At 52.5% G+C, this 24,519-nt stretch overlaps 1 protein-coding gene across 4 annotated transcripts in view; it reads left to right on the top strand.

Moving 5' to 3' along the window:
- The window catches only part of ADAM15 (ADAM metallopeptidase domain 15), a 29,252-nt gene extending 5,791 nt beyond the window's left edge, over positions 1 to 23,461 (top strand). The window contains exons 5-25 of one of the 4 annotated variants that reach the window (XM_044448758.1): positions 123 to 199; positions 1,434 to 1,611; positions 2,876 to 2,941; positions 3,368 to 3,436; positions 5,766 to 5,935; positions 6,668 to 6,749; positions 7,938 to 8,092; positions 8,200 to 8,374; positions 9,234 to 9,326; positions 9,953 to 10,148; positions 10,235 to 10,343; positions 11,340 to 11,508; positions 11,625 to 11,696; positions 12,029 to 12,140; positions 14,354 to 14,495; positions 15,091 to 15,141; positions 16,005 to 16,110; positions 19,356 to 19,436; positions 20,185 to 20,256; positions 20,451 to 20,566; positions 21,043 to 23,461. In XM_044448758.1, the coding sequence (XP_044304693.1) occupies positions 123 to 199; positions 1,434 to 1,611; positions 2,876 to 2,941; positions 3,368 to 3,436; positions 5,766 to 5,935; positions 6,668 to 6,749; positions 7,938 to 8,092; positions 8,200 to 8,374; positions 9,234 to 9,326; positions 9,953 to 10,148; positions 10,235 to 10,343; positions 11,340 to 11,508; positions 11,625 to 11,696; positions 12,029 to 12,140; positions 14,354 to 14,495; positions 15,091 to 15,141; positions 16,005 to 16,110; positions 19,356 to 19,436; positions 20,185 to 20,256; positions 20,451 to 20,566; positions 21,043 to 21,103 (2,352 nt within the window). In that variant the 3' untranslated portion in view covers positions 21,104 to 23,461. Of the gene's footprint in view, positions 1 to 122; positions 200 to 1,433; positions 1,612 to 2,875; positions 2,942 to 3,367; positions 3,437 to 5,765; positions 5,936 to 6,667; positions 6,750 to 7,937; positions 8,093 to 8,199; positions 8,375 to 9,233; positions 9,327 to 9,952; positions 10,149 to 10,234; positions 10,344 to 11,339; positions 11,509 to 11,624; positions 11,697 to 12,028; positions 12,141 to 14,353; positions 14,496 to 15,090; positions 15,142 to 16,004; positions 17,494 to 19,355; positions 19,437 to 20,184; positions 20,257 to 20,450; positions 20,567 to 21,042 lie in introns of those variants that run through there. The other 3 variants (XM_044448760.1, XM_044448761.1, XM_044448762.1) reach the window with 3 other exon arrangements.
- The last annotated feature ends 1,058 nt before the right edge of the window (positions 23,462 to 24,519 follow it).

Here is a 24,519-nt window from a genome sequence, read left to right as displayed (position 1 = left end):
CGGCCTCTTTGCAAGCCCGGTAGCACCTTGCCGCGTCCCTGGGAGTCTCGTCTTTGCTGCCCCCCTTGTCTGAGAGGGCAGACGCGCCAGCTCGGTCGTCTTTTCTCTTCTGTGTGTTTTAGGGCAACTGCTGTTACCGGGGCGATGTCGTGGGGTACCCCGATGGGTGGGCGAACATCTGTCTTTGCTCCGGTCTAAGGTACAAGGGCAGCCAGGATAAGAATGTGGGGGGAGGGGGGGCAAGGCGCTTGCTTCCCACACCGGGCATTCTCATTTTCCCTGGCTGGCACAGCGTTTATTTATTTATTCGATTTATATCCTGCCTTTTTCCTCAAAGGGCTCAAGGCAGCTCACATCATTCTCCTCCTCCATTTTATCCCCACAACAACAACGCTGTGAGGTAGGTTGGGCTAAGAGGCTGTGACTGGCCCAAAGGCACCCAGTGGGCTCCATGGCTGGGCGGGGACTTGAACCCAGATCGCCTGAGTCCCAGTCCCAGGCTCTGAACCACGATGCCATGCCAGCTTTGCTGGTGCTGACCACCTGCCTGACACCCTCAGACTTTACCTCCCATCAGGGTCAAGGTTTCAAGGTAGTCTGTCACGTCAAGAGGCTGTTGGCTTTTCTAGCTCTGGAACAGAAAAGAAGCAGTGATTGCAGTGGAATGGTTGGATGACCCCTGGGTTCTAGTCCTCATGAAACCCTGAAACTCCCTGGCTGACTTTGGATCATTTGCTCACCCTCAGCCTAACCTGTTGTTAGGATTACTACATTACATTTTTATCCCCTTTTTCCCTCTTGGGAAGAATCCAGGGTGGCTTACCTAGTTCCACTTTATCCTCACAACAACAGCCCTGTGAGGTAGGCTAGGCTGAGAGGGAGTGACTGGTCTAAAGTCACCCAAGGAGCTTTGGGGCTGGGTGGGGACTAGACCTCAAATCCCCCAGGTTCCCAGTCCAACACACTGGTTCTGACCCACCTCACAGGGTTGTTGTGAGGATATAATGGAGAGGAGGAAGTGGCAGGATAGGACTATGAAAGTGGAATTACTAACTACCAGTTATAGGGTTAACTATGGGTTGTTGAGTAACCCAGTCTGGGTTCAGACACCTCGTTGCAACCTCTGAATGGAGGTTGAATATTCAGAAAAATAGAGGAACCTGGTAGGTGCTGAGGCAAGAGGCAGGAGTAGATCACCTTGAAATGTTGTGGAGTACATCTCCCATCCTCCCCAGCCATTGTCCATTGAGCTGATGGGAGTTGTAGTCCAAAATCCTGGGAAGGCACCGAGTTTCCCACCCCTGATTCGAATGGTCTAAGAGCCAAAATAGGCCAAGAGCCACCAGTCTAAGACTCACTCTTTCTAGGTGGGGTTTCTCCTCAGCAAAAACTGTGGCTGGAGGTTATTTGCTTCCGCTTTCCTTTTCCCCCAGCGGCTTCCTTGTCGTGTCCAGCGACAGAAGCTACAGTCTCGAATCCAGCGACGAGGAGAGGACAAGGATCTACCGCCTCGAGGCCGTCCGGCAAGGGACGGGTGAATGCAAGGCTGTCTCCCTGTCGCAGGGCCAGCATCATCCGCAGAGAAAAGCAGAGCAAACGGTCCTACATAGGGTATGTCTGAATATCAGGGTCAGGCCTTTGGGGAATCCGGATGGCGCTGTCCGATGGTTGGAATCCGGGCCCTTCTGATTCAAGGCATGCTCATACGAGCATGAGAGCCTTCGGGCTATTAGGCAGTGTAAAAATGAAATAAACTTACATAGATACAGAGGAAAATGCTAGGGTGACTGAAGGGAAAGTCAGAATTCCAGCTTCTAGGAAAAAATGGCACCAAGAGCGTCTGCAAATCTTGGGGTGCCTCCCCTCCTTTTAAATGGGTGACCCTCTTTCAGCTACAGAAAGAACGGCACACACGGCTCAGAACCAGAGGGAATTCAAATCCTAGAACCGAAAGGGATCAGATGAAGGGGTTTCTTCACATGAGTGAAACTCTGGAACTCACTTCCACAGGATGTAACAACAGCCACCAATTTGAAGGGCTTTGAAAGGGGATTGGATGTATTCCTGGAAAAGAGGGTTTTCCGTGACTATCTAGTCCCGATGGCTATATGCCACCTCCAAGAAGAGGCAGTATGACAAACTGTACCAATTGCAGGGGAATTTGTGGAGTTAAATTTGCTTTAAGTACATAGAAGTAATAGAAGAAGTTCTGTCTGTCTGTCTGTCGATCAGCACCGTAGTGCCAAGACTGAAACTTCAACACCTGAAGCTTGGCATGCATATTCCAAATGTATTCCTGGAGGTTATTCTATTTATTTTATTTATTTATTAAAACATTTGTATGCTGCCCCATTCGCCGAAGCCTCGGGGCGGCTTACAACAATAAAATAATTATAATCTTAAATTAAAAATATAGACACTATGTTTAACACGTACATACTCATTCAAATCTATTTAATTTTGTGATCGAACGCTGTGGTAACAGCTTTAGTCATTAACTGGCAGACAAGAGAACGTGGAGTTTTTGCCCCATCGAAGTGAAGATTATTCCAAGCTGTAGGAACCCAAGTTCTCTGGTTTTTAAGAAGGGAATTTTAGCTAGTACCTGGAACTCCATCACATTCCATAAAACAGTGCCACCTTTTGGGGCATTACAGCTATTTTTTCCGATCCTTCTCCCCATGAATTTCAGTGGGTGGCCCCCAAGTCCTGTGCCAGAGGGAGCTGAAACTTTCTGTTTTCTCAACCCCGCACATAATGCTCCATTAATCCCCTGCTGTGCCTGAATTTCAAACTGTATTGCCTGTCACCGGCTACATTTCTGGGCTTCAGATTGTCCTGGCACTGTAACCCATGGATTTCTTCCGCTTTCCAGGCTAAACGAGAGACAGAACCGGAGCATGGATATGTGGAACTGGTGATAGTGGCCAACCTGGCCGAGGTGAGTGCTTACCTTCTTCGCCTCCCCCCTCCCACCACAGTGCCTGGCCACCCCCTCCGATCCCCCCCTTTTTAATTTCTCAGCAAGAACCTAAAGGAGAACCAGATTTGTATTTTATCTAAGGAGGGACACTCCCAATACTTTGAAATTGCTGGATCTCCATAGGAACGCTTCCCCACCCAGGACTAGTGTCTTTGCTGGGATTACAAGCTCTGGATTTTTGCTGCCCCCATCAAGGAACAGATCAGTGGGAGGATTCCCAGTGAAATGTCCCTTAGGGTTAAACCTTCCCCCGTAAGAAATCCGTGCTGACTTCCCCAGTCCCCAGATACACCGGGCAGAATTTCCGAATTTCCCAGTGTGAGCACAGCTGGTGGAAAGCTGGCTCAGCCACTCGGTATCCCCGACAGCTCTTTCTGTTTTCAGTTCAAGTTGGATCCTGACATCAACCGGACGCAGATACGGATGCTAGAAATTGTAAGCCACATGGACGGGGTGAGTATCCAGCCTTGCATATTTGCAGAGAATGTAGTCAATCAGCTCCGCAGAAACTTCCCTCCTTTTTTTTTTCCTTTGATTTATATCCTGCCTTTTTCCTACAAAGGGCTCAAGGTAGCTTACATCCTCCTCCTCCTCCATCTTATCCCCACAACAACAACCCTGTGAGGTAGGTTGGGCTGAGTCTGCGACTGGCCCAGAGTCACCCAGTGGGCTCCATGGCCGAGCGGGGACTCGAACCCGGATCGCCTGAGTCCCAGTCCCAGGCTCTGAACCACGACGCCACACTGGCTCTCCAGTTTTCTAAATTGGCAGACATTTAAATCGGTGCCTGTATAACCACTATTAAATATGGACAGCAGCTTGTCAAGCTATTAAATAAAAATATTTATTATTATTTATTATTATTAATTTTCTTACCATAAAATTTGAGCTACCTAGCATTTGCGCTGTGTGATGTGTGTGTGAACAATTGTGCTGTTTTGTCAACTTGATACAGGCAGGTTGGTTTGGAGTGCAGAGGTGGTGGATGTAACCTTTTGCATAAAGTCAAATTTTCTCTGCATTTTTCCCACTAATAAAATGTGTGGGTTTATGCCGTTTGTGTGGGGTTTGGGGTGGGAATAGGATTGGGTTGAAAATGGCTTGTGCAGATGTTAATTTTCCATCTCTACTCTATTTTCAAGGTGGAGTCGGGTTTGTTTTGTTTTGCTCAGTGGCTATTAGAATTGAATTAATGTATTTGTTTTACTTTAATGATCTGCACCCGTTGCAAGATTCTCACGGTGGATTCTAATTCTAATTCTAATTATGATTATTAATTGCACTTTTATCCTGCCTTGCTGCTTCCTGTAAGGAACCCAAGGCCGTGCTCAGGGTTTTCCGTTTCGCTTTAATGATGCAATCCTCAATGCCAAAGCCTTTTTGTACTCAGGTGCAAACCATCTGTTAGTTAGTGGTTGGAGCCGGTGTGTTCTTCCCGTCAGTTTTGCTATCTTAGCTGCTATTTTGACCGGAAGGTTCTTAGTGTCCAGGAGTTGGAGAATTAAGCCCCTGTACAGGGGCGTAGCTACGCCATGGTGGCCCAACCTCCGATCTCTTCCTGGATGTCCACTAGCGCCAGCGGAAGGGTGTTATTTTCCCTGCAGCCCTAATCACCCCACAGGGAGCAATTTTTATGGGGGATTCCAGGTGGGGAGGAAGATATTAACTCTTTCCTTCTCAAGTGCCAAAACTAGCTTCCCCCTGCGTCTTTCCCTTGCATGGCAATTAATCTTCGTGTAGGAGAGTGTATTCTCATCAGCTCTGGATGATGTGTATCCGGATGCAAATGAATTGAAGGATGCATTGATTTGAGATTATATCAGTGAGAAATGACTTGATTTCTCCAGTGACATTTAAAAAACTCTCCGTAATTGTTTTCTAAATTGGCAGACATTTAAATCGGTGCCAATATAACCACTATGAAATATGGACAGCAGCTTGTCAAGCTATTAAATAAAAATATTTATTATTATTTATTTATTTATAAAATTTGTGTCTGGATGGCTTACAACATTAATCAGAATAAAATAACTATTTCACGCTGGCTGAAAAACCAATAAAATACAAACAATAAAATCCAATTAATACATATTAAAATATTGATCAAATAAAAAGGTCTTGACCTGGCGCCGAAAACCTATAATGACAGCACCAGGTGGACCTCTCCAGGGAGCGCATTCCAAAAATAAATGCATGCAAATAAACGAATTAACCTCTACAGACTTGTGCATGAAATAAATATACGAGAACTCTTCAAAAAGTTTCCGCACTTTTAAAAACTCTATTTATTAAGAATTTCAAAAACAATTCACATCACTTTTCTACATCGTCGCCTTCCTTTGCGATGCCTTTTTCCCAGCGTTGTACCAACTTTTTAATGCCATCAGCAAAAAATATATGAAATAGATTTATAAAATATAAAAGTGCGGAAACTTTTTGAAGTTGTATAAATATATATGATCAGAATTGTAGCCTTAACAACCAGTACCTTTCTTTCCTCCTCTTCCTCCATCCCCACTTTCTTCCTTCCTTTACATGTTTCAATCTCTTTTCTTGGTATTTGTGAGCCCTTCTGGGAGACTTTTTGGCTAAATTGGGGGAAAGGCTGCTTTTAAGGACAGAATAAACATGATGCTTCAGATAGCCTATCTATTTTACCCTGTCCTACAACTCCCAAGCACTCTGGGCTGGCAGCGCTGTTCCCATTTCACGTCGCCAGGAATTCTGGGTCTTTCTTCTTTTGTGCCCCTCATTGCTCTTTCTGTGCCCCCTGCCTGCCCAGTTTTTTCGGACGCTGGACCTGCGGGTGGCATTTGTCGGCTGCGAGGTCTGGACCGACAGGGACCACGTGGCAACGAGCGGGCCTCTTCGGGAGGTGCTGGAGCGGTTCCTGCAGTGGAGGCAGAAGGAGCTGCTGCCCCGGATCCCCCACGACAACGCCCAGCTCATCATGTGAGGCGCTGCAGGGTTCGGGGCCGTGCTGGGGGCGGCCAGACACCCCAGGGAGGAGCAGGCGGGCAAGAGGCCGCCGCGGATCAAACTGGTCGTTCCAGCGCCCCGTTGGGGGCTCTCTGGTTCCTTTCCCTCTGGGGCTTGTGATCCAAGCCCCTGCAAGGAAGGCATCAAGGGCAGTGCTGAGGCCTGAAACGAAAGCCCCCGGGCCAAAACCCCGCAGGGATCCAACGCAGAGGATCATCGGGGCTCCCCAGAGATCTGGGGCTCCCAAGAAAAGGGTGGGCTGTCCACGGACACCACATCTGGGACCGCAGTGTGTTGGAAGAAGCTACTTCCGAGCAGGGTGGGTAAAAATATCCGTCTCCAGATGTTCTGGACTTCACCTCCCAGCATTCCTGGCTGCTGGCCCAGCTGGCAGGGGATTGATTTATTGATTTATGGCATTTATTAAAAACTTCTCTAACCCGTCCACTACAAACGTCTCGGAGCAGCTTACAATAAATGGGAGTATGGGGTCCGAAGTCCGGATCATCTGGAGATCTGCCCATCCTGGCTGTAGGAAGAAATGGGGCGGGGCTTCACCTGCAGTGGGTGGAGCCAAGGAGCGAGAGGTGTGGCCTGGCACATTTGTGGGTGGAGCTCTAGCCTCGGCTGGATTCACCAGTGCCTGCCTTTCGTTTGGAAGCCGGCGTGTCCCCGCTTAACTCTCTCTTCCCCTCCACCCCATAGCGGTTCCCCGTTCCGGGGCGGCTTGATCGGGGCCTCCACGCAGGGCTCCATCTGCTCCGGGCGCTCAGGTGGAGTCACCATGGTGAGTTTTCGCTCTCCGAGGGGAGACGCCACGGCAGAGCAGCCAGGCTGCAAGGCTCGGGTTCGAATCTTGCCATAAACTCACGGGGGGGCGGGCTGTGCAACCACACTGGCTTACCTCGCAGGGTTGTCGTAAAGAAAGTGTGACACGGGGAGAGGGTACGTGTCGCTCAGGCGCAGCCGCCAGCAAGGGAGACAATTTCCCGTTTTCTGGGAAGTGAGTTGGGTCTTGAGTGCTAAAGAGGTCAAATTCAGCTCGTCTTGAAGCGACATGTCGCTGTTTTGAGTGCCTTGCACCCACTAGGGCTGGATTTCGCTTTGGGACACGTTAAATGCCACCTGTTTCACATCCTGTCCTGCTGGTTCCCACTCCCCCAAAAAACAGATTTTCCTTTTTATGTTTTTGCTGGCCCCTGGGTCCTCCTGGAACTTTCTCTGCTCAGAGTCACTGCAGCAGCTTGGCTCCCACTTGGACGCCGTGCTTTGAGCGTCGCTACCTGAGAAGAGAAATCAGCTGGGATTTAGGGGTTATTACTTGGTATAGACAACTTGGCGCCTCCCAGCTGGCTGGGGGTGATGGGAGTTGTAGCACAGAGTATCCAGACTGCACCGTGTTGTTCACACTTCTTTTTGATGTTTGAGCCACACTGCAAAAGGGAGAAGGGACTTTTTGGAAGGGGGAGCAGACCTTGGGCCATTTTTTGAAAATCAAGCTTCAATTGAACCCTTTCCCCCCAAATTACCCCTTCCCACATGCGATTCAGTTAAAAGTCTAGTAATCAGGATATGGGATGAGAAGTCTCCTCCATGGAAGTAGGGCCAGTGCTACAAAGGCCCGGCTTCAGTCCCCGGATCTCCTGGTGAGCTGGGCAAATCCTGGAAAATGTAGAATATACTGTGTGCAGTGGACCAGTGGCCTTACTCTCCTTACAGGGTTTCCTAACAGTGTTTCTGTGCAAATTCTGTTACTTGGAATCATGAGGACTAGAAACTTATCACTAGCTTTTCAATGCAAGGGCTCAGGGTCAGTCCCTTTCCTCGTTAGGTGGAGCTGGGAAGGACCTGCCCCCCATCTGCAACCCTGAGAGTTTCTGCTGCCTTTTGCTGTTGACCATCCAGGGTGGGGTGGACCAGGGGGTGGACTAGGGTCACAGCGGCCCTTCCCGGCTCACCGCCTCCTTTCTTCCAGGACTACTCCGTCAGCCCCTTGGCGATGGCCTCCGCGCTCTCCCACCAGCTCGGCCACAACCTCGGCCTCAACCACGACGGCGCTGGCTGCGGGTGCGACGGCTCCAGCCCGAAGCTGCCCCCGGGGCACAGCTGCATCATGGAGCCGCTGACCGGGTGAGTGCGACCGAGGGGCCGGCGGGGACCTCACACCCCTGCACCTTCAGGAGCGGCTCTCGGGCAGCCCGGTGCTGAGACTCCCCCCCCCCCCCCCCACTCGCTAGGATGACCCCCGGGCTGAGCTTCAGCAGCTGCAGCCAGTGGCGCATCGAGCAAGTCCTGCAGAGCGACCGGGCCTGGTGCCTGCGGGAGGAGCCGGATCCGGCCCGCCTCGTGGGCCCGTTCTGCGGCAACCGGATCGTGGAGTCCTCGGAAGAATGCGACTGCGGCCTGCGGCTGGTAGGAAGAAATCCACCCCCCCCCCCCCGGTCTGGTTTGCCTCAGACGCCCTTGCTCTGTGCATCTGCTTACACGGGTCGGCCCTGCGACAAAATGTTGCAGCGCAACCTGGTCCCGTTTGGTGCGCCGGTCGCAGCTCCTTGCGCGCCAGACGGTCCCATCCCAGCCCGCTTCCTGTGGCCAGGGAACAAGCGCCGTCTTTGCCCCCTGGCTTGGCGGTTCCCTAATCCTGTTCCTTTTTCCTTTTTGCAATTTTTCACATTGTGCTTATTTAATGTTTGTTTGTTACGTTTAAATTCCATTTCCTCCCGGGAACCCAAGATAGCGCCCATACACTCCTTCCAGTTTTATCCTCACAGCAACCGTGAGGTAGGCCAGAGACTGGCCCGGTGGCTCTCAAAATGGGGCAGGGACTAAACTGGGGATCTCCCCTGTCCTTAGCCCCAGCCCTATCACTTTAACCACTATACCGCACTGTCTCCCCCTCTGGCGTGTGGACGAAGCAGCTTTGCCTATACAGTGGCAGACTCAGAGGCAGAATCTCCATGAATACAAGCAGTAGCCCACTAGGCAGATTCAGTTGCCACGGGGTGCCTGGGGGAGCTTGGCGTCCTCTGGGGTGCAACCCAGAGCCCTCCCTAGTCCTCCTGGCTGTCTCAATCTAGTTCAGCTACTACTGGTGTAGACAAAACAGGAGTAAACGGGGTTGCTGCTGGCAGATCACCCGCCAGCAGGGCACCCCCTGCATTTTGGTGAGAGCCTGCCCCTGCTTTGCTCATCTCACTGCAGGCCAGTATCGCTCCACGCGCTCCCTCCCTCCGAGGATCTCACGCACCCTTGTCTCCTTTCTCCCTTCCAGGAGTGTGCGGACCCCTGTTGCAATGCAACCACCTGCAAGCTGATGCCCGGGGCGCAGTGTGCCACCGGGCAAGCCTGTTGCCACGAGTGCAAGGTAACGTCCCAGGCCAGAGGTGCATGCCAAGAGAGGCCAGAGGAGCATGCCAAGCGGAATGCTTTTCATATGCACGGCCCGCTTTCTGGGAAAGCATGCAGACACCTGTTTCTTGCAGGTGAACCCTAAATCTGGCCCCATAGGGATCCCAAGCAGCTGTCCCCACTTCTCTGGCCACCCATCATTGGATGGGGTTCTGCCTTTGATGGTTTCCTGCTCTTTCCCCCTCTTCTGACTGCCTTCAGCCATAAAACCATGAAGGTAAAATTTGCTGCTTTCCCTTTAGCTCTTAGCACCCGCCCCCAGCCCCAAAATGCAGCCTGGAAAACTTTGCTGAAATGGAATTTGGCCCTCAGGCCAGTGTATTTCATGGCATTCCTCTCCCAGTTTAGTCCCTGCAAGGAACCCAAACCAGCTTACCTCACTCTCCTCACTTTATCCTTTTCACAACGACCCTGTGAGGTAGGTTAGCTGAGACTCAGCCACGGATCCAGAGCTTCAGGACCAAGCAGGGACCAAAACCAGGAGATCTCCTATCCCAGCATTCAAACTCCTGGGCCACAGTGCCCTTTTACACTATCGGTGTGTAACGGGTGTTTGCGTGTGTGTGCACGTCCCCCTTGTAGATCCGCAGCGCTGGATTTGTCTGCCGGGAAGCCCAGAACGACTGCGACCTCCCGGAATTCTGCAGCGGGGTGTCCCCGCGCTGCCCCGCCAATTTCCACAAGCAGGATGGGACCCCGTGTGAGGAGGGGACGGCCGTCTGCTACAACGGGATCTGCCCCACTTACCTGAGCCAGTGTCAAGAATTTTGGGGCTCAGGTAAGCCGACATTTGGCCTGTTGGTCCGAGAGGGTCTGTGCCTGTGGAGCGGCTCATCCCAGTTGTGCTATCCTCTTTCCCGCCAGATTCGGTCCCTGTCTCGGATGCCTGTGTAGCTTCGCTGAACAGGAGAGGCGATGCGGAGGGTCACTGTGGGCAGCAGGCCAACGGCTCCTACATCCCATGTGCAAAAAGGTGAGCGCCACACCGGCATGGAATTAAACTTCATGTGAGAGGTCACTGGAAGGAGACATTCTGCTGATGCGTGAGGCCGAGGGCCCAGTGGTCCAGGCCAAAGGCAAAAGGAGAGGTTTAAAAATAATTTAAAAAACTTGATGCTCTTAGAGAGGAGTCCTGTGCCCCAAGAAAGCACCTGGCAAGATGCAGGATGCTTCAGTTTCCCGGATGCGAGATCTTAAAACAGGCCCAACCTCGGGTCCGACTCTCTTGCACACCTGCCTCAGCTGTGCGGAAAGAACTGCATCCTGCTGCATCTCCCCAGGCTGTGAGAACAACCTTGAAGAAGGATGAAGTGGGGGTTGTGGGAGCAACTGGGGGGATGAATTAAGGCCCCGGGTGCAGCACCCGGTGGCTCCCCAGCTTCCTTCCCTCCCCAAATCGTGTCAGGCTAAAATCCAGGCTGCCAGGAGAACCGAGGCTGTGATCACCTCCGACTTGCGAGCATCAGAGACTTCCGAGGGTCTCCATGGGGTTTCGCCCTTAGCCTAGCGGTGACTGAACTTTTGGGTTGACATACTCACCCCGTGTGAGAGGCTTTGCTGCCTGGGGAAGGGAGAAACTTAGAACTCTAAAATAACGTAAGATTCTAGTCCTCATGATGCTAGATCGGATGTTCAGGAGTGGGTAGAAAGTGACCGGCGGCGGCCCTGCTGCGTTTCAGGTAGGTTCTTGTTGAGGCCAACTTGGAGAGGCCAGGAATGGTCCTGGAACCTGGTGCGTACTAAGTGTCTTCTGCTGAGCATCCTTCATGTGTAAGCACGCATGGAACGCGTGAGATTCCCTCTCCTGAGCAATCCTGTGAACGCAGGAGAAGCAGAGAAGATGGACTTGAGAAGCAGAGGAACAGAGACTGCTTTTTCTTGTTTGGGTTTTCACAATTAAACACTGAGGACTAGAAGCTTAAATGAAGCATTAAGGGCAGCCAGGGTAACGACCGGCTCTTTCCGGCAGTGACGTGTGGTGTGGGCAACTCCAGTGCCAGGGCGGTGGCAGCGCCGGTGCCAAAAAACAGAACGGGAAGGCCCAGGGGCCGGCCTGCCTGCACAACACCCCAACGCCCGTCGCAGACGTCCTCGATCTGGCGATGGTGCTGCCCGGCACAGCCTGCGGCCCCAGCAAGGTGAGTAGGCCTGGGCGGGCGCAGGCGGCAGGAGTGAGGAATGAAGAGTTTTCGGCGCACGTGGCTCCGGAGACCGCCTGCCTTCGAACGCTTTTTCTGCTCCCCTCCGCCTGCAGGTCTGCGTCGAGAAGCGCTGTCGGCCCCTCTCCTCCTTGAAGCTGCCGGCGTGCCAGTGCAACGGACACGGGGTGAGCCGAGAGCACCCTCTGCAGAGAGGAAAGCAAAACCGGGGAGCGTGGCCAGCTGAAATCGGGAAAGAGGCAGAGCTTGCGGGACGCCCCCTCCCCAAAATCAGGTGGTCCGCTGGATTGTGTGTGGGGGAGGCAGGAATCTGGCCCCCGATCAGGCATCCCTAGATTTTGTGCCTGTGCAGCTCTCCCCGGACGCATTTCTGCTCCGTCGCTCACTTTCGTGCGGCGTCACCCAGCCTCGTTCCTTAAACATGCCACGCGTTTAGCACGGCTGGCTTTCTGCCAGGTCACGAGGCTCTGCGCTCTTCCCCTTCTTTCGTTGTCCCCAGGTCTGCAACAACGAAGGGCACTGCCATTGCCAGCCGGGCTGGGCGCCCCCGGATTGCCGGAGTGCCGGACTCGGGGGCAGCGTGGACGGTGGCTCCCCTGCCGCAGAGCAAGGTACCGGGGCAGGATAAGCGAGCCCAGATGGCAGGGCTGAAAGCAGAGCTGGGTGCTCTGGGGGGGATCCTGGATGGTGCCATTGTCACGGTTGTTGTTGTTGTTGTTGTTGTTATTATTATTATTATTATTATTATTATTATTAGAACATTTCTATGCCGCCCCTTGCCGAAGCCTCGGGGCGGCTTACAACACAATAAAATACAATCCAATACAAAAATAACGTTATAAAATTAAAATGAATAATATAAAATAAATAATACATACATACATATATATATATATATATATATATCCGATATAAAAGAAGTTATAAAAGAAAAGAAAAGAAGTCTCCCTGGCCAGATAAATAAGTAAATATTGTTAACAATTAAAATGACGTTTAAATAAAAAGGTGTTTAGGGACAAAAAGAAATGCTAGAAGCCGGGGGTCAGACTAGATGGCCCAGGAGCCCCCTTCTGACGCGCTCCATTGCGATGTTTCTGGGAAGCATTTGAAATACGGCTTTCTCCGAGGATGCCCCGAATGACCTGGGCTGAGAGGATGCCCCACAAAACGTGTGGCATAGAATGGAATGATAAAACCCCTGAAACACAAATGCCAGAATCGTTTGGCCATGGAAGGAGAAATTAAAAGTGTGGACCCCTGTGTAGGCTCTGATGGGGGCCTGTGGCACAGCCCTTGTGGTGTTGCGGCACTTGGGTCCTGCAAACTTTGCGTCAGTCGTTCGCAGAGGCAGAAACTTCCTGCCTGCCTACCTGCCATCTTCGATTGTCTTCGTAGATAAATAGACAGTGAATACACCGTCCTCCCACACTCTCTTTCTCTTCCCTCCTCTATCTACCATACGCACGCACAATTTGAGTCCCAAATCTACCCCCCCCACCCCAATAGATAATCCTATTTCCAAACTGGTGGAAGGGGTAGGAATTTCCTTCCAGGGGCAGGTGGCTTCTTTTGTTCCGAACGCCTCAAGAAAGATCTCCAGGTATTCCCTAACCCTTCACTCCCATTAAGAAGTGCCCACCCACCCCCCTGCCCTGGGACCGTTAACCCAACTGACCAGCGAAAGGAATGGCCCAGGAGGAAGCACTTAATTGCTAGCAGCCCCTTTATTTCTTTCAAGCCTCTTTTTCTCTGCTTTTCAGCCCCTAGGGTGGCTTCTGGGTGGATGAAAAGCCCAAGGCAGCCCTTGCCCTGAGGCTCACATTTGGAAAAAGACATAGCACAAAAGGAATAAGGGGTCTGGAAGGAAAAGGAAAGCAAGAGAACACACGTTCTTAGAGTGCTGTCATTTTCACTGTTATTTTCTTCTTCTTCTTGCTGCTATGTTACTTACATATAATGAATTGTATATATTAAATTTATATATAAATTTTATATTATATTCATTATATGTATATATATAATGAATGAATCAGTATATAATGAAATACTTATATATAATTCAATATATATATTGAATACATATAATCAATAATATGTATTATTGATCACCATCTGCAATCGATCAGGGATTTTATCTAGTACCTCTGTGCTGAACATATGCTTTCCATACAATTCCGAAGGATTAAAAACTGTGAAATGAAATGCATGAAACATTGGCTGAATTCACACAACAGGACAAGGCAGAAGGCAGGTTGAGTGTTGGGTTCTTGCCAAACCGCAGGCGGTGAACCCAGCTGCTTGAACAAACCAGGGCTTGTTAAGTACACACAACCCACAGTTCATCACCCAACGAAACGAAAAGGGGCTCTCTTGGTGGGTTGGCCGTGGTTCTGAAACTGGTTTGTAAATGCAACTGGGGGCTTCCAAGCCGACAACCTCGGATTCAGCCGCACCCTGCAATCCGTCTTGGCATATCACATTGTGTTGCTGCTAAGTGACGCTGGGAGGGGAGGGGAGGGGAGGGGAGGGGAGGGGAGGCATTAGGGGGACGAGGAAGAGAAGAACGAACGAATGAGAAGGGAGAGTAGCAACCCTCTCCAGAGGAAGGCATAAATGCCAGCACATTTTCTTTCTGGGATGCTCAGAGTGGGAGCTGAAGTCTAGGACATGCGCAGCGCATGCTTGATTCTGGGCACAAGGCGTCTTTTGTGATGGGACCGGAGGACATTCCTCCCCGTCCTCGGAGAGCACGCCGGCTGGGGCCGCTCGCTCCTCCTGGCACGGACTAACGTGCCGGCTCGGCCGCCGCCGCCTCCTTTCCCAGCTGGCACCGCCACCTCGACCGCCCTCCTGCTGACAGCCCTCTCCCTCGCCCTGGTCCTCGCCGTCGGATTCTGCTGCGCCAGGCGGGTCGGCCTCTACAAGCGTCTCTGCCAGTTCAGCAAAGGCACGAGCTGCCAGTACAGGTGAGGCCTGGACTTCCCCTCCTCGCCATTCGCCGACGGCTCTGCTTCCCACGGGCCTGGACGCTTTTCCTTGCAGGCCTGGCTCTCCCTCTTCCGCGGGACATCCTGCGCCCCATCGCTCTGCTCGCTCACTGCCTCCCGAAGCTGCGTTTGTTTGATGTCCCTTCCCGTTTTTCCTGCCCTCCATCTTTCCTCCCCTTGCTGTTTTGATGCTTGCTCGCCCTTCCCAGAGCACCCTCCACTGAAACTTAAGCCATCTCGGACTTTGCTGTTCGTTAAATGTATATCACACCTTTTCCTCTCGCAGGCACCTGCTCTCCTTCCACTCTCCGTTTTTAAACTATCGATTGATTACATGCAGATCGCACCTTTTTTCTTTTAAAGAACTCAAAGCAGTTGTCCTGGTCCCATGTGGTAGATTAAACAAAGCCAGTGACTGTCCCGGAGTCACCCAGTGAAGTTGCATGGCCCTGTCGGGACTGGAATCGGGATCTCCGGAGTCCCACTCCAGCACTCTAACCACTAGGCCACACTGTCTGTTCTTCCTCCTCGTGCACTGCAGTGCAACACTAACTTTGCTCCCCTCACCCTGCAGAAATGAGGCAGAGTCGCGGGTGCGATTTATCCGTCCGGCTGAACCAAGAGGGTAATGTGGCTGCTACCGGAGCAGCTTGTCTCTCGTGTGTACAGACCTGTGTTTTTAATCCATGGTGCTGTCCTCCTTGGCTGCTTTTGGTATTTAACACTGTAAGGAAAGATTTTGGTGGCGGTTTCTACTCTGCTCTGACCGGTGATGCTGTGCTTTCCTGTCGCTTCTGCAAACGTTGGGTTTGCCCCTCTACTTTGCTCTCTTCGACCTTTTCTCGGTGGGATCAGGTGTCTGGAAAAATGTGCGGCATGCGCAGAGCCTCTCCGGAGAGCATGAAACCTCAGTTCCACGGCCAGAACAGTCCTTGGCTCTTGTATTGTGTGGCAGCAGCTTCTAGAGGCGTGCAGCGATGGGGTGGCCCGCGGAAGCCGTCCCGGTGGGGACGAAGAGGCAGGATGCGGAACGTCCTGCAGCCCGAGGGCCGGACTCCGCTGCGGGAAAGCTCCCGGGGGCCGCGGCCCAGGGGTGGGCGGAGCCGCAGGCAAAGGAGGTGGAGCCACAGTTGGCCCCTATTGCCACTGGATGCTTTCTGAACTAAGCCTGAAGAGGGGCGTTTCACCCTTTGGGAGTGGGGGAAGAAAAGTTCCCCATGACCCCAGTGCGGGGTTGTTCGGAGAAAGGGGTGGGGCATGAAGAGCGGCTGCATGGCTTTCCAGGGACCTCCAGAAGGCCGGGAACGCGGAAGGCTGTGCTTGGCTCTGGGATCGGGCGTTGCGCTTCTCTGGTGAAGCGGGATCTGTGCAGCGGCCAGATTTCGGGCTTGCTGGTGTGTGTGATTTGCTCGGTTGCCGAAGCTCTCCGATGGAACGCTCGCCCCGGGATGCAGGCCGAGGCTCAGCGTGTCTTTCCCCTTCCGCCAGGATCACGCAGCCGGAAGGCCAGAGCTACAGTCACGCCCCTCCAGAGCGCCCGCGTCCCCCACGGTGGAGGCCGAACACCGAAATGCAGCTTGTGCCAAGCTCTAAGGTAAGTGGACAGGTGAGCAAACGTCACCCACCTTGCGCGCACACACACACCCCCAAACACAAGCACATGCCTCAGTGTTTTTCCAGGCCCGCACCTAGCGGGGTTTCTGTGTTTTTATTGTAGGTATTTAAGGCTGAAATGAAAATTGGGATGCAAAGTTTAAAAAAAATCCCACTGAAATGTTGGCAGTGCGTTCTTTTGAATACACAGAAAGCAGATTTTCAAGGTTGGAAAGGTTTAAATGCAGATTTTAAATGTGAGACATCTCCCCACTTTTTTATTAACTTGGAGCAACAGATTATTCTGTTCAACTGAATTATGCCCGTGATGTGTCACCTTTCTCCAAATATAATCTGGCGGAGGAAGGTTACACAGGTACAAATGAAGGCGGAATGTCATGGTCAGGGACTCCCAGGGCCGGTCCTGGCATTGAGCAGAATGAGGCAGCTGCCTTTGGGGAGAGAAGCTAAAGGCGTGAGAAACGGGCAGTAAGGAGGTCGGAGAAATTTGCAAAGGATTCCCATCAGTTTAGATTCCCATGAAACTGACACGCCGATTCTTTTCTGAGCCAGGCGGCCTTGCAGGCTCGTCGCTCACTTTTGTGGGGGTGGATTTCCATGGATCGGCATTTAATGCAATGAGAGCTCATGGAAATTTGTGGAAAGGTACGTTAGGACCAGTGCCGGTTGGTGCCGATAGAATGAAAATGGGTGTAAAACATGAATATTTAAGTCAACGGGCATGGAAGCAAGGGCTCTTGACAACCCGCAACACTCAGATGGGGTGGATTTAGCAAACCCGGAGCCGGGAGGCTTCCTCCTGTCCCCCGGCTCAGTCCACCGCTCCCGGATTTGGTCCCTTCGCCAGCATCGGAGGAAGGCTCAGCTTGCGCCCTGGCCTGCTTTTTTGTGCATGGAGGGGGTGCGGGGGGCTGGCGGGTTTCCTCTTGGACCACCACGAGCGAACTGTGCCTACCAGGCTTTCAAACCAGGCAGATGGTTTTTTATGTGTTTGCTTTCTGGAATTTTGCACCCTTTCCCTCCAAGGCTGCTGATCAGATCGTTGTTTCCATTCTGCCAATTGTTGTATGCGTGTGTATTACAAATCCACGTGTATGTATCTTGGATATACATTGATAAACGTGGAGGCATGCTTGATACGTGTGCGTGTGCACGCATACACACATGGCATGGTATAGAGACATTCTGAATTTAAAGACATTTGTGTGTGCGTCTGTGCGAAAATGCCCGTGTTGGCTGCCATTTGGACTCCTGTGTGTGTTTCCCGGCCTGTTGCTTTTGGTGATGGGCGAGCACGAGGGCCATTGCCATGGCTGATGGGGGCGTGGCCTGGGTTGCCGCTGAAGGAGGTGGGGCTTGGGCGTGGTTGCTAGGGGTGCCTGGGGGCGTGGCCTGGGTTGCCGCTGAAGGAGGTGGGGCTTGGGTGTGGTTGCTAGGGGTGATGGGGCGTGGCCTGGGTTGCCGCTGAAGGAGGTGGGGCTTGGGCGTGGTTGCTAGGGGTGCCTGGGGGCATGGCCTGGGTTGCCACTGAAGGAGGTGGGGCTTGGGCGTGGTTGCTATAAGTGACTGGGCAGTTGCCCTTAGCAACCGGTTCTGTCCACTCTGGGGTCCATCCCATGGGATGCAGCCCGGGAAAACGAGCAGATGCAGGACCAGCCGCCTGGGGGAGGAAAAGGCCCTTATGTAGAAAAACCATTGACTGCTTTTGCACCAGAGCAAAATTTCGGTTCCTTACAAGAGATGGGGTATAAATGCAGTATATGAAATAAAAAACATTCAACCTGAAAGAAGGAGGAATCTGTTAGACTGAGTAACTGCTGAAAGATAAATTGCTTTTCTTATTGTCACTGAACTTATTTTAATAATGTATTTTAAGTAGTGCTCTTCAGCAGGGTATTTTCATGCTATGATTTTAATTTTGTTATACGTAAACCATTCCGGGATTTTAATATATTAATTGGGATAATAAAAGTATGAATGAATAAAGGATTGGTGGGGAGTCGGATTAAATAAGATTCCTTGATGAGCCTAGAGGTAGCCATCTGTTGCTGTTTTAAGGAGACAGGGAAGAACGGGGCTGGTTGAACCTGTCTCTCCTGAAACCAATGCGGTAAATCTGCCCTTGGACCCAGGATCTTGCAGCGCATCCTCACTCACAGGAGGCACCCTTCTTTTGGCCAGCCCTGCCCTCCTCCAAAATACTCCATTCCATTCCTCATATCTTTCTTTAAAAAAAAACAAAGCAGCTACTCTATGTTTCATAGCTAACGAGCTCGTTCGTGCTCAGCCCACATCAGATGGTAGAACTGGACAATTGGTCCCCGAGGTTCTTTTTATAATATACTTCTGCTAATCTCAGTTTCCCTCGGGCAAACGGCTTTTGTTTCTCAGCGGCCCCATTTCTGCTACATATTCGTCGGCGCTCGGGCCCAGAAGTGTCTGTTAGAAGGAGCAGTTAATGTGCAGTAATAGGGATATATTTGAAGATAAAATGCAAGAAGGAAGTATGGTTTTTTCCACTGGCACCAGGTTATGCCTCTGCGATACGGCAAAGGGAACCTGTGCAGGCCGAGACGGGCATCTGGCCGTCCGGGATGGCGATTGGGAGGAAAGGTGCCAGCCGTACATCCCCAACTGCCAGAAAGCCCTGCTGGTTTCTGAGTCCTTCCTCATGATCAAGTTCAACAAGCCCCCCTTTTTGCAACCCTGAGAGCTAGAAACATGAGTTTTAAGCCAAAACCTAAAAAGAACCTGACAAACGGGGGCACAGTATCTCCACGTTTTCTGACTTGTCCCTTTTCTCCTCCCTCACAAACCCTGGACCTAATATTTCAATTCTAATTAATGGGGGTGACCTTGAGACCCCTTCCTTAATTTGTGGACCCCCCCCATTTCCAAGCGACAGCGGAGGCGGCTGTTTTGGGATACCTGGTGGGGACTTGGGGCTACAAACACGCCAAGCTCTTCTGTGAGCGAGCAAAGCGGGAACCGATTCCAGGACTGTCTCGGGGTTTGGATCGCGTCCGTGCAGACATGCAATCTGGGGCTCCCCTGCGTGTCCCCCTTTCCTCTCCTCGCGGCGCATGCTGCATGTTCCCCTACAAGGACACACGCCCTCTGCTCGCATGCCAGGAGCTGGATCGATGACCCCTCTTGCCCCCGGTCTCTCTCTCTCTCTCTCTCTGCCCCCCTCACTTCTCGCGGCTCTCCTTCCGTCCGCTACAGCCAGCTGCTGCTCTCGATGCCCCGTGGCCCAAGCCACCGTCCAAGCCTCTTCCGCCTGACCCCATCCCAAAGAGTCAACAGGTAACGAGGCCGGGAGGGGAGGGGAGGGGAAGAGGGGAGGGGAGGGGAGGGGAAGGAAGGGGGCCCCAGTAACACCCTCTTACGGCTGTTGCATGTTTCTTGCTGGTTTGTGCCTGGACTTACAAGGTCGGGGGTGGGAGGACTTCCCAGCCCTGCTTCCCAAATTCTTTTAACTGTAGTTAGACCTGGGATGGAGTCGTGGATCTTCGGTGCCCAAGCCCTGAGCTCTGCAACGGAGCTGTGTGGCCTTTGCCTTAATAATGAAGATTCCAGTCCTCATGGTTCTGAAGGAGGGGCCGATTCACATCCTGAGTTAGAGTCCCGGCCCATCCAGCTCCATATTGTTTACCCGCTGACCTAGAAATGCTGGACGGCAAGTCTGGAGTGTTTTGCTCTTCCACTCCGCAGGATGGCCCTTCCCCTGAAAAGAACACAAGAGTCTAGTCCTCATGGGTTCTGCCTATGACTAATTTATACAGGGACTCAAACCTTGGTCCGTATAGCCCAGCTTGTCAGCACAGATGTGCAAAAGGTCCCCTCGCAACCCTACCAGGAGGTGCGACACGTCACATCGCGGACTGTCTGTGCGGCAGCTTCTCCCAGCCCTGCCTGCAGATGAGGAGGCACCAAAGGGAGCGTTTGTCTCTGGCCCCGACTGCTTCTAGGCGCCCCCACTAACATACGCCCCCCCGTCTTGGTCTTCGCCCAGCATGTGTTCTCTGTTACCCCCCCTGCTTTCTCTGCCCAGACCTTGGCCGCGGACAGGCCTGCGCCCCCCACCCGCCCGTTGCCTGCCGATCCCATTCCCAAAAGCGCTCAGGTAACGGCCGTTGCGCCATTCCTGGTGGGGGGGGGGACTCCGTTCCTGGGGGAGGGGAGGCCGAGGCCGACGGGGTCGCCGTGGGAAGCTCGGGGAGGGGGACGTCTCCGTGCCCTGGCTGAGGCGGGGGGGAGAGCGCGAGGACCGGCGATGCTCACCCGGGCGTCTCTCTCCTTCCTCCGTCGCCTGCACAGCCCCGCAGTGCCGCCAGGCCTTTGCCTCCCCGGAAGCCGCTGCCTTCGGACCCCCCCCGGGCCGAGACAGGTGCCGCCCCCGGCTGCAGTCCTCAGGTCCAGATGCTGCCATCCAGGTGAGGGACAGGCAGGTGCGAACACCTGTGCTCTGCCAACCCCATGGTCGCGCGCTTTCTTTCCGGGGTGCAGGAAGCTGGAAGGAGGGGTGCCGCGGAAATGGATGCTTCCCACATCCTGGGAGTGACGATGCCTGATATTCTCTCTCTCTCTCTCTCTCTCTCTCTCTCTCTCTCTCTCTCTCTCTCTCACACACACACATTTCTTCTCTTACCAACTTTTTGGGGGGTGTGGATTTTATCGAAAGCGTTGCCGGCCAGCTCTCCAGCCTCGCGCAGTGCCGGAAATGCAGCCCTTCAAAACAGGGCACTCTAAGGACTCAGAGCGCAAGGACAGAGGGTCGGGGAGGGGAAAAGCCCCTGGGTTTGTGCTTTCTGCAACGGGGCAGCCCGTTTGGAAGAGGCAGCCAGCAACTCCAGAAGGGCACAGTGCCACCTCCGACCCTTCTCTCTCTCTCTCTCTCTGCCCCCCGCAGGCCAGCTCCACCACCGCCTCCTGCAGCCTCCGGCTCTTCAACGCACGTTCACAAGATCTGACCCGGCCTGCCAGGCTGAAGGCTCCAAGCCTGCCTCTCTCCGGCCGGACCAGCCGGCAGGGACGACGGCCGCCGTTTCTCAGCACTGGCTTTGACGGCTTCGGGTGTGGATTTCGTGGCGGTCTCTGGGCCTCCCTGGCGAGGTCGGTGTGGGAGCCTCTCCTGCACCTCTGCCTCTTCCCCTGACCGGGCGTCACACTCCGTAACTTGGCCGAAGCACTGCCACAGCGGCTCGCAATTCCTCTGCCCGGCGCCGGCTTTGAATCGGGACACAGGGAATTCTGGGAAAGTCTTTGCACTGGGAATGAAGGGACGAGAGCCCTGGATGACGTGTGCATGCTCGCGTGTGTGTTTGTGTGTGAGTGAGAGAGAGAGAGAGGACAAGGGCGCGTGTTGCGAGTGTGTGAGGGAGGCCATTCCCAAAGCCCAAAATTTGGGGGTTAGGGCTTGAGGCAACTTTTTCTGCATAAAAACAAACATCTCCATTTCTTTCTGTGCCTCTTGCTTTTGAACACTTTATCCTGGATGGGGAATGCCTGCCCATAATAAATAATGTTCATTTATTCTCCTCCTCTTTGCTTTCTGGAAGGAACTCAAGGCAGCGTGCCTGGTGGTCGCCGTCTCTGTTTTCTCTTCACAACATCCCAGTGAGGTAGATTTGGCCAAGACTCGGTGCCTGGATCGTGGTGAACGCTGCGGCCGACCCGATGTCCTCGGCCCTAGTCCAACCCTCGGACCTCAGGGGTCCGGTGAGGATCGAGCACCATGGAAGTAGCTAAAAGAAAGGCACTTTGCTCCTTGTGGAGCTGTTAAAAATCCCAGAGGTCTGGTCCTAACAGCTCTGGAATTATTTTAATTTCTGTATTTCCATATTTCATTGCTTTTCCTGCAAAGGAACCGATGTGTAATCCTCGTCTTTGGCTTCTAACACCTGCTCTTCTATGCTTTCTTCTCCATTCTTTTTTTTTTCTATTTCATCTCCGTTCTTTTCCTGCTTCCTTCATCAGAATCTTTCCACAACAGCATCTGCCTTTTTTAGTTCATTAGAAAAACTTCATGTGTTGTAACCCCATCATAAAGTTACGTGTGCCCCCCCCCCCCCAGTGCATAAATTCCAGGGCAGTAGAGTTTTTTGGTGCTTTGCAATGCTTTCCTTTGATTTTAGACCGGCGGATGGAGGGTAGGGGAAAGCCAGCGTGTCCTCGTGGTCTCTGGGACTCGGGAGACACCATTTCCTGGACACCTGGAGCTCACTTTGGGTCCGCCACTGACTCCCAGCCTCACCTGCCACGAAGGGTGGCTTTGAGGAGCTTGGCAAGTCCCCTTGGGGTTCCTTGTAGGAGACAAAGGGGGGCAGAAATGTGATACATTGAAGTGCCCCACAGTGGCAGCGTTCCGGAGGGTGGGAAGCCCTCGATAAAGCCCCTTCATTGGGCTTCTGCTGGGATACCCAAACCTTAGCGCTGGCCCTGATTGGTTGCTCCGGATCAAAACCGGCACCCTGAAATGGCGCTTCCTTGCACAGGCTGGATTTCACCCCTCCCATTTGCAAGAAACAGTCTTTCCTTCAACACAGATCTGGTGCCAGTGATGGAAATCCATAAATATATTTCAGATTGTGTGAATATATATATGGATTGGAAGCATTTTTTTGCCTCTGCTCAGCCGGGAGGACATCCAAAGCCTCTTAGGTACAATCCATCAAACCGGACAATCGCCATCTACAGCTCACAATCTCAAAAGACACGGCACGCAAGGAACAAGGAACGGGGAGGGAAGAGGGGAAACAGCGATTTCGGCAGAGCTGGAGGCATGGCTGGAGGCAACCCCTGAGCACAACGCGTTGCACCCGCTTCAACCCGGACCGGAATTCAACATTTCAGAAAATGGCCAGTTTCTGTTTGGACCGGCTCTGTCCAGGTCAGCCGTGTGTGGAACCCAGGCAGAAGTTCAGAGATCCAAGGCATCCAGCTCTCCATGGACTCTCCTGGCATTTCCGAAACGGCTGTATTTTCCTCCCACCATCTTCGCTGCAGCCACAGAAGTGCCTAGAGAAGGAAGAACCAGATGGGTACGGCTGTGCACCTCCTGGATGTTGATATTACTCACTTGCATGTCCTAATGCATGTTAGAAGATCTATTACTGCTTTCTCCTGCCAAGGGGTAATCGGGTTAGCCTGCGTTGTGGCAAAGACAACAAAAATTCTTCTGTCGGGGCCTGGAAGACAAATTTATCTGAGCTCGCGTTTTCGTGAGCTTCAGCCCACTTCATCAGATGCACGCCGTTTGCCAAGACTGATAGCTTTTCACTCCGTTTTGCTAAATTGGGTGTCTCTGATTAAATTTACGCCATAAGTAATGTGCTGTCTTTAATTTAGGGCCACGGGGTCTTGACTGCTTTTGCTTCCCATCCTCTTTGCAGGCTTTTCTTTTGCACAGAAGTGCTGGAAAATCTGCCTTGTGTGTATTAATGACATGCAAAGCCCCTCTGTACCCTTTGATCCTCCTGGAGCAATTTGGAACGGCCTAGAGGGAAAATGCACAATTGATTTTTTCAATAATTCTGAAAAAATGGGGATTAGTTCCACCACCCTGTCCCAGCCCTGTATCACTGCATCCATAAGGAACCCCAGAAGAGCTATCTGGGATTGGGATCAGAGTCCAGTGTCCTGTTTCTTGCAAGGACAAGCCGGAGAACTCTTGGGAAACCCATGCTCTGGGTTGCCAGCAAAAGCAGGCAACTGAGAATTTGTCTGATACTTTTTTAAAGCCATCTACGGTGGCACCCACTGAAAAATCGCATTCCCCTAGAAGGCCGGCTGCTTTTCCTCCCCCATCTACCCGTGTGTGTTTTCCTGGGTTTTGTGCCACTTTGCCCACTGTTTCATTGGCTGACCTTTTAGCCCTTCACCAGGGGTGGGGGGATCTGCAGAAACGCTGGACAAGCATCAAACGGTTGCAGGGAAGCAGGTGGGCTAGGAAAGGAGGGATGGATTGGGGAGGGTCAGGCGTGGGGCCTGCTAAAGCTTCTGCACCCCTGTGCAAAGCAGGAAGGCATTCCAGGGGGAGCAGGTCGAAATGCGTTTGCATCCACACCTGGAGTAGACACGCCTGCCCTTGACTGTGTGTGTTTGATCACTTTTTGTCGCACTTTGCTGCTACAAAGAGCATTCGAGGCAAATGGTGATGGGGAGATTGCAGATGGAAATAAAGGATCGGAATTAAAAAGCAAATCCATGCATGCTGCAGGGCTCGGGGGTAGCCACTGGAGGGCACCCGAGTTTCAGGGTTTAATCGGAATAAGGAGGTGGCAGTTCGTCGTATTAGCTGCAGGACACTCTAGATCCACCGCTGAAGGTCTTAAGCGGCTCACACACCAGCGGGGGGCAGTTCGCAGCAGTGGACACAGGAGGGCGC

The sequence above is a fragment of the Varanus komodoensis genome, unplaced genomic scaffold (genome assembly GCF_004798865.1).
Source record: "Varanus komodoensis strain SLA01 unplaced genomic scaffold, ASM479886v1 scaffold55, whole genome shotgun sequence".
Taxonomy (NCBI): domain Eukaryota; kingdom Metazoa; phylum Chordata; class Lepidosauria; order Squamata; family Varanidae; genus Varanus; species Varanus komodoensis.
Note: the sequence above shows the minus strand (reverse complement) of the source record. Positions and strands in the feature narration are given on the sequence as shown.